The sequence below is a fragment of the Pecten maximus genome, chromosome 8, assembly GCF_902652985.1.
Source record: "Pecten maximus chromosome 8, xPecMax1.1, whole genome shotgun sequence".
NCBI classification, from domain to species: domain Eukaryota; kingdom Metazoa; phylum Mollusca; class Bivalvia; order Pectinida; family Pectinidae; genus Pecten; species Pecten maximus.
Genome location: NC_047022.1, coordinates 32,731,042 through 32,744,894, shown reverse-complemented (window position 1 = coordinate 32,744,894; position 13,853 = coordinate 32,731,042). Strand labels below are relative to the sequence as shown.

General features: G+C 37.7%; 2 protein-coding genes across 11 annotated transcripts in view; one reads left to right on the top strand and one right to left on the bottom strand.

Annotated features, from left to right (window-relative positions):
• LOC117333242 (leucine-rich repeat-containing protein 43-like) overlaps window positions 1-6,342 on the bottom strand; it is a 31,100-nt gene extending 24,758 nt beyond the window's left edge. For all 10 annotated transcript variants that reach the window (XM_033892434.1, XM_033892442.1, XM_033892443.1 and 7 more), the window contains exons 1-5: window positions 6,171-6,342; window positions 4,739-4,817; window positions 3,868-4,172; window positions 3,425-3,558; window positions 966-1,086 (exon numbers count right to left, since the gene is read on the bottom strand). In XM_033892434.1, the coding sequence (XP_033748325.1) occupies window positions 966-1,086; window positions 3,425-3,558; window positions 3,868-4,172; window positions 4,739-4,817; window positions 6,171-6,266 (735 nt within the window). In that variant the 5' untranslated portion in view covers window positions 6,267-6,342. The remainder of the gene's footprint in view (window positions 1-965; window positions 1,087-3,424; window positions 3,559-3,867; window positions 4,173-4,738; window positions 4,818-6,170) is intronic.
• Window positions 6,343-6,558: 216 nt separating this feature from the next.
• Window positions 6,559-12,614, top strand: LOC117333241 (ADP-ribosylation factor-like protein 6-interacting protein 4). The gene is made up of 5 exons (XM_033892433.1): window positions 6,559-6,898; window positions 8,925-9,127; window positions 9,364-9,469; window positions 9,582-9,651; window positions 11,543-12,614. Exons 1-5 carry the CDS (start codon window positions 6,663-6,665, stop codon window positions 11,600-11,602), a joined length of 675 nt encoding a protein of 224 aa, XP_033748324.1. The 5' UTR covers window positions 6,559-6,662; the 3' UTR covers window positions 11,603-12,614.
• Window positions 12,615-13,853: the final 1,239 nt, after the last annotated feature.

Genomic DNA, 13,853 nt, shown 5'->3' with positions numbered 1-13,853 from the left:
GGACGGACGACGGACGACGGACGACGGACGGACGGACGACGGACGCTGCGCCATGGCATAAGCTCACCGGACCTTCGGTCCAGGTGAGCTAAAAACCACAATAGATTTAGACAAATTTATCCTGAAAAAAAAATTAGTGGGTAACCCTGTCAATAGCCTATACACTTACAATGTAGTACCCTGTAAATAATATACTTACCAACAGTGGGTAACCCTGTCAATAGCCTATACACTTACAATTTAGTACCCTGTAAATAATATACTTACCGACAGTGGGTAACCCTGTCAATAGCCTATACACTTACAATGTAGTACCCTGTAAATAATATACTTCCCAACAGTGGGTTACCCTATCAATAGTCTATACACTTACAATGTAGTACCCTGTAAATAATATACTTACCGACAGTGGGTAACCCTGTCAATAGTCTATACACTTACAATACCAACAGTGGGTAACCCTGTCAATAGTCTATACACTTACAATGTAGTACCCTGTAAATAATATACTTACCAACAGTGGGTAACCCTGTCAATAGCCTATACACTTACAATGTAGTACCCTGTAAATAATATACTTACCGACAGTGGGTAACCCTGTCAATAGTCTATACACTTACAATACCAACAGTGGGTAACCCTGTCAATAGTCTATACACTTACAATGTAGTACCCTGTAAATAATATACTTACCGACAGTGGGTAACCCTGTCAATAGTCTATACACTTACAATGTAGTACCCTGTAAATAATATACTTACCGACAGTGGGTTACCCTGTCAATAGTCTATACACTTACAATGTAGTACCCTGTAAATAATATACTTACCGACAGTGGGTTACCCTGTCAATAGTCTATACACTTACAATGTAGTACCCTGTAAATAATATACTTACCGACAGTGGGTAACCCTGTCAATAGCCTATACACTTACAATGTAGTACCCTGTAAATAATATACTTACCGACAGTGGGTTACCCTGCAGTATGAGGTTCCGTAGCTTTGGTAGTGTGCCTAGTTTCCGTACTACGTCTAGAAGGTCAGTGAGATTATTGTGGCTTAGGTCTAGAGACAACAGCTGAGGCCTGAAATACAACAAATATATATAGGTGTCATATCAAGTGAAAATCAAAATTCAGCAAAAATAGTCAATACAAAAAGTACTAAAAAAATAAATTTAATGATATGGAATAAATCTGCGGTCATAAATTTCCAATCTAGTGTTAAATTTTCACATGACATATTGCTGCTTGTTATTCAACATTGTTTATCTTTTATTCAAAATATAAAATACATGATGTCATGGTAGTGTATGACATTTTCTATAAATGTAAGATATTTTGTTGAAGCTCATCAGCTGACTAACTAGTACTCCTCTGTCAGGTTGTCTCCCTTGAAGGATCTTTTGTTGAAGCCTAGTTGACTTACCAGTAATCCCCTGTGAGGTAGTCTCCCATGAAGGATATTTTTTTGAAGCCTAGTTGACTTACCAGTAATCCCCTGTGAGGTAGTCTCCCATGAAGGATATTTTGTTGAAGCCTAGTTGACTTACCTGTAATCCCCTGTGAGGTAGTCTCCCTTGAAGGATATTTTATTGAAGCCTAGTTGACTTACCAGTAATCCCCTGTGAGGCAGTCTCCAGTGAAGGATATTTTGTTGAAACCTAGTTGACTTACCAGTAATCCCCTGTGAGGTAGTCTCCCTTGAAGGATCTTTTTGTTGAAGCCTAGTTGACTCACCAGTAATCCCCTGTGAGGTAGTGTCCCATGAAGGATATTTTATTGAACCCTAGTTGACTCACCAGTAATCCCCTGTGAGGTAGTCTCCAGTGAAGGATATTTTGTTGAAGCCTAGTTGACTTACCTGTAATCCCCTGTGAGGTAGTGTCCCATGAAGGATATTTTATTGAAGCCTAGTTGACTCACCAGTAATCCCCTGTGAGGCAGTCTCCAGTGAAGGATATTTTGTTGAAGCCTAGTTGACTTACCAGTAATCCCCTGTGAGGTAATGTCCCATGAAGGATATTTTATTGAAGCCTAGTTGACTTACCTGTAATCCCCTGTGAGGTAGTCTCCCATGAAGGATATTTTATTGAAGCCTAGTTGACTTACCTGTAATCCCCTGTGAGGTAATGTCCCATGAAGGATATTTTGTTGAAGCCTAGTTGACTTAAATTACCAGTAATCCCCTGTCAGGTTGTCTCCCATGAAGGATATTTTATTGAAGCCTAGTTGACTTACCTGTAATCCCCTGTGAGGTAGTCTCCCATGAAGGATATTTTATTGAAGCCTAGTTGACTTACCTGTAATCCCCTGTGAGGTAGTCTCCCTTGAAGGATATTTTGTTGAAGCCTAGTTGACTTACCTGTAATCCCCTGTGAGGTAGTCTCCCATGAAGGATATTTTATTGAAGCCTAGTTGACTTACCTGTAATCCCCTGTGAGGTAGTCTCCCATGAAGGATATTTTATTGAAGCCTAGTTGACTTACCTGTAATCCCCTGTGAGGTAGTGTCCCATGAAGGATATTTTATTGAAGCCTAGTTGACTTACCAGTAATCCCCTGTGAGGTAGTGTCCCATGAAGGATATTTTATTGAAGCCTAGTTGACTTACCAGTAATCCCCTGTCAGGTTGTCTCCCATGAAGGATATTTTATTGAAGCCTAGTTGACTTAAATTACCAGTAATCCCTTGTGAGGTAGTGTCCCATGAAGGATATTTTGTTGAAGCCTAGTTGACTTACCAGTAATCCCCTGTGAGGTAGTGTCCCATGAAGGATATTTTATTGAAGCCTAGTTGACTTACCAGTAATCCCCTGTCAGGTTGTCTCCCATGAAGGATATTTTATTGAAGCCTAGTTGACTTACCAGTAATCCCCTGTGAGGTAGTGTCCCATGAAGGATATTTTGTTGAAGCCTAGTTGACTTACCTGTAATCCCCTGTGAGGTAGTCTCCAGTGAAGGATATTTTGTTGAAGCCTAGTTGACTTACCAATAATCACCTGTGGGGTAGTCTCCCATGAAGGATATTTTGTTGAAGCCTAGTTGACCTACCAGTAATCCCCTGTGAGGTAATGTCCCATGAAGGATATTTTATTGAAGCCTAGTTGACTTACCAGTAATCCCCTGTGAGGTAATGTCCCATGAAGGATATTTTGTTGAAGCCTAGTTGACTTACCAGTAATCCCCTGTGAGGTAGTGTCCCATGAAGGATATTTTATTGAAGCCTAGTTGACTTACCAGTAATCCCCTGTGAGGTAGTCTCCCATGAAGGATATTTTATTGAAGCCTAGTTGACTTACCAGTAATCACCTGTGAGGTAGTCTCCCATGAAGGATATTTTATTGAAGCCTAGTTGACTTACCAGTAATCCCCTGTGAGGTAGTCTCCCATGAAGGATATTTTATTGAAGCCTAGTTGACTTACCAGTAATCCCCTGTGAGGTAGTCTCCCATGAAGGATATTTTATTGAAGCCTAGGCCTAAATGTATCATTGACTGAGGTGGTCGCACACACAGAGCAGACAAATCGCTGATCTTGTTCGCACATAACTCCAATACCTAGCAGTGGAAAGGTTCATATATGGTCACACGTCACAGATATGACCAAACATATAAAATACATGTACACGTATGTAATCTGGTATTTATTTCAAATTCTGTTGTTATCCTGTTGTAATTGAACTTATGACAAATGAGAAATTATGAATTGATAGTTTCTTCTTAGACACCCCCTCAGCAAAATTGGCTAGAAATTTTTGTTCTTTTCCTTAAAGTTTAATAAAATAATTATCTGAAAAGTTTGTACATAAGGAACTGTTTATATTCATGTACATGATTAGATGTTAGCCAATGAAAACCAGCTGTTACCTTAAGGTTAGGTGGCAGGTTTTTAGAGTTGACAGTAACAAGATGGTTAGCACTTAGTGTGAGCTCGTTTAAATTCCTGAAGCGTAGTAAATCACCATCAACTTCTGTCACACCTTTATCTACAATTCTTAATGTCTGAAAATGATTCATGATGAAGCTGTCATCTAGAAGCCATGGGGATTTAACAGCTATTTCTCGTAACCCTTTAGCCTCAGAACTCCAGCTGTAGTCCAGGTGCCATGGCGAGTATTTTGAGCCAACATATTCCTCAAGGGTCTCAGTTTTCTCATTCTGAGCACCATAATCTGTAAATTTAACAATACATTTCATTTTTATGCATTTAAATTTATTACAGCATATTATTCTCATTACACTGTCTCATACATACAATTTGATAAATGTGTAATTTCTAACATCATGATGGGAATAGTTTTCTAAAATAGTCCCAAAAATCATCTTGGAATTTTTTTTACAATAGAGGCCTCTTAGTGGCAAAATATAAATTTGTGGAAGATAGCATGATTAACGACCAAAATGCTGCTTCAAAATGTAACCTAAAATCTGGAAGGAGAATATATCCCATTAAGTATTTGAATTCAAAACAAAACAATTACAACAGGTAATTTAAATCTTTAAACCTTTGGATCAACAACACATAGTGTATATGACACATTGTGTTAATATTTAGATATATAACATAGTAACACAAATGATGAAGGAAGACAACTTTATGTGTCCTACACTGAATGGGCCACCATGCCAACTCATGATCTACAGCACCTATTTGCTTTGTGTAGGAGATTTTATATTTACATTCATCATCACATTGTCTCTTTAATGTTAAGATAATAAAGTGCAGAGTAAAAAATACCTTTCAGAGTGATAGAATACTTGGAATCCACATTTTCACTCGCTTTTAGCTGCTGAATACTTTTTGCTTTTGTTTCCCTCTGAAAAACAAAAAGCACTTATAAAGATATAGAATACTATAATAGATCATCCTAATTTATGTAGTTTGTTCTAAAACCTTTTAGATTTACCATACCAATCTTTAACTTGTTCTACAAGGCCTTTTACACAAGCTATGTTTCAACATGTACTTGATGTTTATGCTAAATATTAGGAATGACTGAGCATAGAGTTTACTATATATAGACTATGCAATTGTACTGACTGGGTAAATTTGAGTGTTAGCAGAGCATGCTTAATGTGCGGGGATTGAGCTCAGACAAGGCTAGGAGAGTAGTTTGCCATTTCACTAGACTGTAATAAGTGTTCTGGGACATTATTACTTTACATAAAAATCAATGTCACACTTCCTTACATCAGGAATTTGGTACAGTCATGCACTACACATTGTATAGCATCATTATTTAACATGTACAACATGAACTCAAACTCAGAAGCCGTCCAGTAATAATACAGCAACATGCTTACTGGTAAATGGAAAGTTTGACAGTGGTGCTCCCAACAATGGAAAATGAGACATACACAGTTATAATTACCACATGAGGGAACAACACCAATTTAAGGCATACAAATTTATTTATTTGGTCATCGCAATTAAAAGAGATGCCTAACTTTTTATGTTTTGAATATGAAAATTCAGTTTACAATGGTGAACCTCGTAGTTACATATACTGTAGTACTCTGGTGTCATTGTTGTTAGTGTACCAGGAGAAAGATAAAAAATATAGCGGCCAGACTGGGGTTCAAACTTGGGACCCTCTGAACTCTACAGACAGACACTCTACCAACCGAGCTACCTGGTCACCAATGATCGACCTTGTCCAGTTCTGCTACATTTCTCTCTCCTTTTCCCAAGTGATCAACCCAAATTCCTTAAATTTGGGTATCCCCTTGCTAAACATACTTATAATGCTTTAAACAACGGTTTGCAAGCTTGCCAATTTTGTAACAGGAGAAAGAGAAAATGTAGCGGCTAGACTTGTGTTTTAACATGGGAACACACCGAACTCTAGATGGACACTCTACCAACTGAGCTATCTGGTCGTCGATGATCGAACCAGTCCAGTTTCATTACATATGCATAGTATTTAACTGAAAGACAAAGTAAATATAAATGATAGTATCATTGAAGAAACCATAAGTAACTGTTGAATACAGCTTAATCATTTGTTTACAAATGACTTAACAAAAAACACTCATCATTCTTTGACCATTTTTCATTAACCGTGAAAATTGGGAAAGCGCCGCCGTGACATTAGGGGGACATGGCATTCTGTGCTGATTCTCCAGTATGAAACTGCCTGTTCTCAGAGTAAAAATAAGTGCATTATTACCCAATTTCCAGCTCCACAGGGAAATTCCTTTAAGCAAAGAGTTCTTAATTGCTTTTGAAAGGCAGCATACGCTGGAAAAGTGTCTATCTCCATCATTTTCAACTTATTATCATTTTTACGTTCGCTGAAATGAATGTTTTGGCAACACGGCCGCCATATTGACGCTGTAGAGTTTCTCTTCGATACAAAGTATGTATAAAAATAAGATCATTTGAAAATAAGCATACGAAACGCAGTTATAATTTCGGTCATCTTTTGCAACAATATTTGATATAGAGATAATATACGGGAGATAAAGATAAATGAGAAAACTTTCTACCCATAAAATTAATTTTAATCACGACAAAAATAGGGTTTGCATTTGCGTTCCGTTTTTATTACCGTATTTTATAAACCAAGATGTCTGCGCCCATAGGGAACTGTGGCAATACCCGGTAGCGTTCATTATTTTCAGTTTTGCTTCGTTAAATGCTGTTTTGATGAATAAAAATAATGGATTTGATGAAAAAGCGCTCAAGATATCACTCAAGTTCCCCTCCAAGAAAACACAGAAAACGTTCAACGTCAGGTAAAAAAAGACACAAATCGGGCAAATCGAGATATGACAGTTCAGAATCTTCCAGTTCGTCGTCCGACACTTCAAATACAGATTCATCTTCATCTAGTGATGATAGCAGAACTCGTCGAAAGAAGAGAAAATTGAAAAAGGAAAAAGCAAGTCGCAAAAGGTAGTGGTATTTTTCTAGTAGGTCCTAGGCATATAGTGTAGCGCGAAAACGCTCGGCGAACTCAACAACCGTGTTACAGTTCCGAAGTCACTCGGCAAAGCCCTCAGTGGTAGCGTCGGGCACTCGCTACAATGTCCGAGTTTTGAATAATTTAGTATACGTGGGCCGTTGAGAACATCACAAAACAACACCGTCTCCCGGAGTCCCGGTTTCAGACTCTTGTATTCAGAATCAGGGACAAATAGCTGCGATAGCGTAGCTCTGGACGACGGGCGGACAATTTCTGACAGACAGTCGTCGTCAGAGAGCAGTGTAGGCAGGGTATGAATATTTGTTCTAGTATAACTATTACACAGTTTGAGGTAAATCCCTCTCAAACATATCCAGCACAATCCAACATAGGAACACCTAGGCACCTCGAATTCGAACTCCCCGAGCTCTCTCTCACTCTTCCTATATACTAAAGTCTGTCGGGCAACGATTGCCCGATGGGGCAAACGTGTCCTGAACTGACCTTATGACATAAGTTGACTAAATCCTGTCGGAGCAGGCGGTCTGTTGACCTAGATATGTGGATACACATATATATATACACGTAAACATTTAGATGGTAATTAGGGATGAGTATATGATGACCATAGGTAATATAGACAGAGGACCTATAAAGAACCCCCAGAGTGATCTCCCAAAGCCATGGGACAATAAATCCCAAACAGTGTCAAATGTAGACCAGTAGCCACGGATCAAGGTAATTAAACGTTATCAGTGAATGACCGGTGTATTACGTTGCCTAAAATCTCACGGTCAGCATGTTCATAATTAAGTCGGGCAATGTAGGGCAAATAAGGCACCCCATCTAATTACTCATGGTCAACACAAACATGAACAACTAAAACTACTAACTATAACATTTCTAACTAAATACAATAGAATAACGAAATATACTACACTAGTATCATAATTGTTGGTGTCTAGAAGGGACCCTCGAAGCTCCCTAGCTTATTGTACAGGAGAGGAAAAGTGCAACGACCAGACAGGGACTTGAAAACGGGAATTCCGAACTCTAGACTGACGTTGCATTTACAATTTGATATACAAGACCACAATCTAGATTCTATGGTTGTAACGTAAATGCATTCAACTCTTTTGACTCGGCTTTTCCATGTAGTCAAAAGTGTCAAATCCTTTTCTGCGAGGACAGTGGTCAGTAGTGACCACCAGATTAACCCAGTCCAGTTCTACTACATTCATCTCTCCTTCAACAATTTAGTCTTGTCCCTGAAGACGCACATGACATCCTACTCCACCTTCCATAGGTACTTATAGCTAGGTGTCATTAATAATAAAACAGAGGCAGACAAATTCAACACCAGGTCGTGACTCAAACTTGAGACCTCAAACTCTAGACAGACATTCTAACATTTTGAGCTACATGGCCAACAATGTTCATTGACCTGCTCATCTTGACGGTTAAAATTGACCTACTTTTCAAAAGTTTTAACTGTGGCTACAGAATAAAAACTGCAATAGATATGGCTTTCATATTTGACATACAGTGTATGTGTTCCTTGTCACAAAATCATGGTACTACACTTGTAACCTGCAGAACTGCTGACCTTGACTGTGACCTTTGACCTACTTTTCAAAAACTTCAAATAAATTGGCTGCAGTATATTTACCGTACAAGATAGAGCTTTCATACTTTTCATATCCTATGCATGTTCCTTGTGAGAAGACATTTCCATTGGTACTACTTTTTTTGTACCTGTTGACTTTGACATGAATTTTGACCTACTTTTAAAAAATGATTATGAATTTCAACCAATTGCACAAGCTATTTCTGATAAATCTTGATCTACTTTATGATTGTTATCAACCTCAACAGATGGTGAAATGCTTTTTTGTAGTACTAGTATATTGTATACAAATTAATTAAACTACCAATGTAATATATATACTGTACTTGTTGTAAAGATAATATGGCAGGTTATTGAATAAAACATTTAGAGAGAAAATGCTTTTGTAGGGAGAGTTCCTCAGATTCATCATCACAAGATAGAAAGAAAAGGAAGAAAGAAAAGAAGAAGAAGAAAAAAAAGAAAAAGAAAGCAAAGAAAAAAATTAAAGAAGCAAAGAAAATACAAGAAAAATCTAATAATGAAATCCAAGGAGCTTCAACAAGTAATCTAGGTATTAGTAAACACAAAGAGGAAGGAAAAACACAATCAGGTACTGTATTGTTTTCTTTTGCAAAAGGGATTCCATGTATGAGGTAAAGTGGTGGGGCAAAATTGTGTTCTCCTTTCTTCTGGTGGGTGGACTTTAACTTCAGTTTAATGAGGAGACAGATTAGTTTGTAGTCACATCAAATTAAATATGCCTGGTATGAAACTGTTTTTTAACTAATATATATCAGGTGTTTGTAATATTTTAACATTGTTCTTGAATAAATTAAATGCCCACAGGACCATCACCAAATATGAGGGTACTGAAGCCAATGACAAAGGAGGAGTGGGAGAAGCAGCAAAGTGTTGTCCGTCGGGTGTATGATCCAGAGACAGGCAGAGACAGGTAAAGATTTACCTACAAGGTACAAAAGTCTGCTCTCCTTTCTCCTGGTATGTAATGTGAAGTTTTTATTAAATCTATGACATGGAACATAATATTTTTGTATGTTTTACAGGTTAATCAAAGGTGATGGTGAAGTAATAGAGGAAATTGTCAGCAGGGAGCGACATAAAGAAATTAACCAGGTATGTGGCACTGATACAAGGACTGACAATTTAGGAAGATTTTCTTGCTTACTGGATATGACAAGGTTTTACTGGACAGTGACAGTATGACGAGGTTCTACTGGACAGTGACAGTATGACGAGGTTTTACTGGACAGTATGACAAGGTTTTACTGGACAGTGACAGTATGACGAGGTTTTACTGGACAGTGACAGTATGACGAGGTTTTACTGGACAGTGACAGTATGACGAGGTTTTACTGGACAGTGACAGTATGACGAGGTTTTACTGGACAGTGACAGTATGACGAGGTTTTACTGGACAATGACAGTATGACAAGGTTTTACTGGACAGTATGACAAGGTTTTACTGGACAGTGACAGTATGACAAGGTTTTACTGTACAGTGACAGTATGACAAGGTTTTACTGGACAGTGACAGTATGACAAGGTTTTACTGGACAGTGACAGTATGACAAGGTTTTACTGTACAGTGACAGTATGACAAGATTTAACTGGACAGTGACCGTATGACAAGGTTTTACTGGACGGTGACAGTATGACAAGGTTTAACAGGACAGTGACAGTATGACAAGGTTTTACTGGACAGTGACAGTATGACAAGGTTTTACTGGACAGTGACAGTATGAAAAGGTTTTACTGTACAGTGACAGTATGACGAGGTTTTACTGGACAGTGACAGTATGACGAGGTTTTACTGGACAGTGACAGTATGACAAGGTTTAACAGGACAGTGACAGTATGACAAGGTTTTACTGGACAGTGACAATATGACAAGGTTTTACTGGACAGTGACAGTATGACGAGGTTTTACTGTACAGTGACAGTATGACGAGGTTTTACTGGACAGTGACAGTATGACAAGGTTTTACTGGACAGTGACAGTATGACAAGGTTTTACTGGACAGTGACAGTATGACAAGGTTTTACTGGACAGTGACAGTATGACAAGGTTTTAATGGACAGTGACAGTATGACAAGGTTTTACTGGACAGTGACAGTATGACAAGGTTTTACTGGACAGTGACAGTATGACAAGGTTTTACTGGACAGTGACAGTATGACGAGGTTTAACAGGACAGTGACAATATGACGGGGTTTTACTGGACAGTGACAGTATGACAAGGTTTTACTGTACAGTGACAGTATGACAAGGTTTTACTGGACAGTGACAGTATGACAAGGTTTTACTGGACAGTGACAGTATGACAAGGTTTTACTGGACAGTGACAGTATGACGAGGTTTTACTGGACAGTGACAGTATGACGAGGTTTTACTGTACAGTGACAGTATGACGAGGTTTTACTGGACAGTGACAGTATGACAAGGTTTTACTGGACAGTGACAGTATGACAAGGTTTTACTGGACTGTGACAGTGTGACAAGGTTTTACTGGACAGTGACAGTGTGACAAGGTTTTACTGGACAGTGACAGTATGACAAGGTTTTACTGGACAGTGACAGTATGACATGGTTTTACTGGACAGTAACAGTATGACAAGGTTTTACTGGACAGTATGACAAGGTTTTACTGGACAGTGACAGTATGACAAGATTTTACTGGACAGTGACAGTATGACAAGGTTTTACTGGACAGTGACAGTATGACAAGGTTTTACTGGACAGTGACAGTATGACAAGGTTTTACTGTACAGTGACAGTATGACAAGGTTTTACTGGACAGTGACAGTATGACAAGGTTTTACTGGACAGTGACAGTATGACAAGGTTTTACTGGACAGTGACAGTATGACAAGGTTTTACTGGACATTTTACAGTATAAAATAAATATAAGTTGTCTGATGTTTCTGAAATCCTACTGGAAAGTCTTCATGCCTTACATGTACTGACGAAAGCTGCCTTTAAAACACAAAACTTTAATTTTTCCAGCAATCTACAAGGGGAGACGGCTTGTTCTTCCAGTCCAAAATGGGATTATTACCAAAGTGATACCTTGTCTTCACATTCCTGTCCTGATGAATTCTACACAAAGATCAGGGTTTATATATCAAGTTGGGACAGACAAATAATCTACAACAGATTTGCCCTACTTGGAACATACATTATCTACAATAGTAGCTACTGGTAGTGTTACAGATTGGTCATTGGAGTGTTTTTTTTTTGTCTGCTTAAATATTCGGTTGTGAAAAAGAGGTTAAACTAAAGCTACACGAGCACTGTTTTGTATGAATAATGTCCTGTGTTTTCCATACATCAGGTTAGAAGTTGCCTTCCTCGTTCCTTCTTCATATTTATTAACTATTATTAACTCACCTGGTCTAAAAGATCAGCAAGCTCATGTTACGATACCTTTTCCATGAATAATTTTCCTTGAAAATGCTATTTCCCAAGAATGGCTGAGTGTACTTTAACCAAATGTGGTCTTGTGAATGGAGTAATGGAGACTTTAAAGTTGTATAAACAGAAGGTGTGGAGATAGAGGGTGGAGTTCAACAAGGGAAATAGATTTGAACCTTTAAATGTGTTTTCCTTGGTTGAGAACTTGAGGTTGAAGGGGTTGGAGCCCAATTTTGAAGGCATCCTTTGATGAAAGGAATGTAGTATAAACAAAGGCATCCTTCAGTGAATGGAACTCATTTCTTCAAACACAAGAGAATTATGATATATACCTATCCAATCAAGGCAGAGAAATAGGATACATATCAAGAATTCAGGGTATTAAGTCTTCAATCTTGTGGTGAGTGGAAAGGGACCCAATACAGTGGATTAAACAAAATGTTATTGTGAGCAGTGCTGGGCTATTGTATGAGTGTTGTATAAATGGAGCATTGGCAACCCCTCGGGACAGTTCAAGTGGAGGTGGGGCTTACCAGGTGAAATAAAGGAATTTGTTGAAATACAAAAACTTTCATTTGAATCCAGACATTGTCATTAATCAAGGGTGAACTGATGATTCTGTGAAGCATTGTAAATACATTTATGATTAAACGCTTGTCATTAATCAAGGGTGAACTGATAATTCTGTGAAGCATTGTAAATGCATTCAAATGATTAAATGCTACTATGCAAATTTTCTTTTTTAGCCCATCATCATCAGATGATAGCCTATTGAAATCTCCCTGCGTCCATGGTCCATAAACAATCCTTGTTATTGCTTATTTTTGAAATGTACTGGAGGGATATTCCTCAAACTTCATGTGTAGGTTTCCCTTGGTCCCTAGTTCTGCCTATTAAATTTCAATTTTTGATCAGAAAAATGAAATCGCTGACAGACAACCATCTTGGATTTTGAGCATTGAAGATTGTTATTGGTATTTCTAGAAAAGTATTGGAAGGATATTCCTAAAACTTCATGTTGTTCTTGTTATCAGATTATTAAGAGGAAAATAAAGGAGAGAGATCAGTCTGACGTAGACCCAATAAAGATAATTCAGTGTTTGGCGCAGCAAAGATCCTCCATGGGATCTCCTATTTATTAAAGCTTTGTGGATAGAGTTTTTAACTGTGTGTTCTATTGTAGTTATGGTGTCACAGAATTTTTTTTTTTTTTTTTTTTTGAAGTTATGCTTGGATGTGTTTAAGGATATAGTTTTATCTTTTCATCAAATTTCCATATCAGTAATGGTTTAGTGAAAAACATGAAGAGACTGCATTTTCCTGCTGGAAAGGTATTGAATAGTTGTTTTCATGTAAATTATGTTAAAATATATTTATATTGATAAAATATCCTGAAGATTTTTTAATCAGTATGAATAAATTCACTTTTAAATTTTCATAACTATTTTGTTCTTTATAATTCACCGACTGGTACTATTAAATTGGACTTTGTATTTTAATTATGTGTGGGGATCACTTTGTTTGCAAGATATTCCTGCCATAACTGCCAGATTTTGAATGGGAGTACATTTCTGGAATGTAATAACCAGGTCTTCCTTCCTACCAATATATCTGGTACTATAGTAGGAAATGTTGAAGGGTTAGTTTTTCACAGAACCCAATGTTTTATTTTTAAGATGCATTTTTTGTATCTTTATTTTGAATTTTTCTTTCCTCAAAAACAGTGAAAAATCACCATTTGAAAATAACGACCAATATCTCAACCCTGGAATTTGATATTCAGGGAACATATAATTGAGAGCTAGCACACTCAAGGTCAACAATCATTTTGACAAGCATGGTCGCTCTCAATATAAGCCTGCTGATGGCCCATTTTTATGTCTTTGGGCCTCTTGGTTATTTT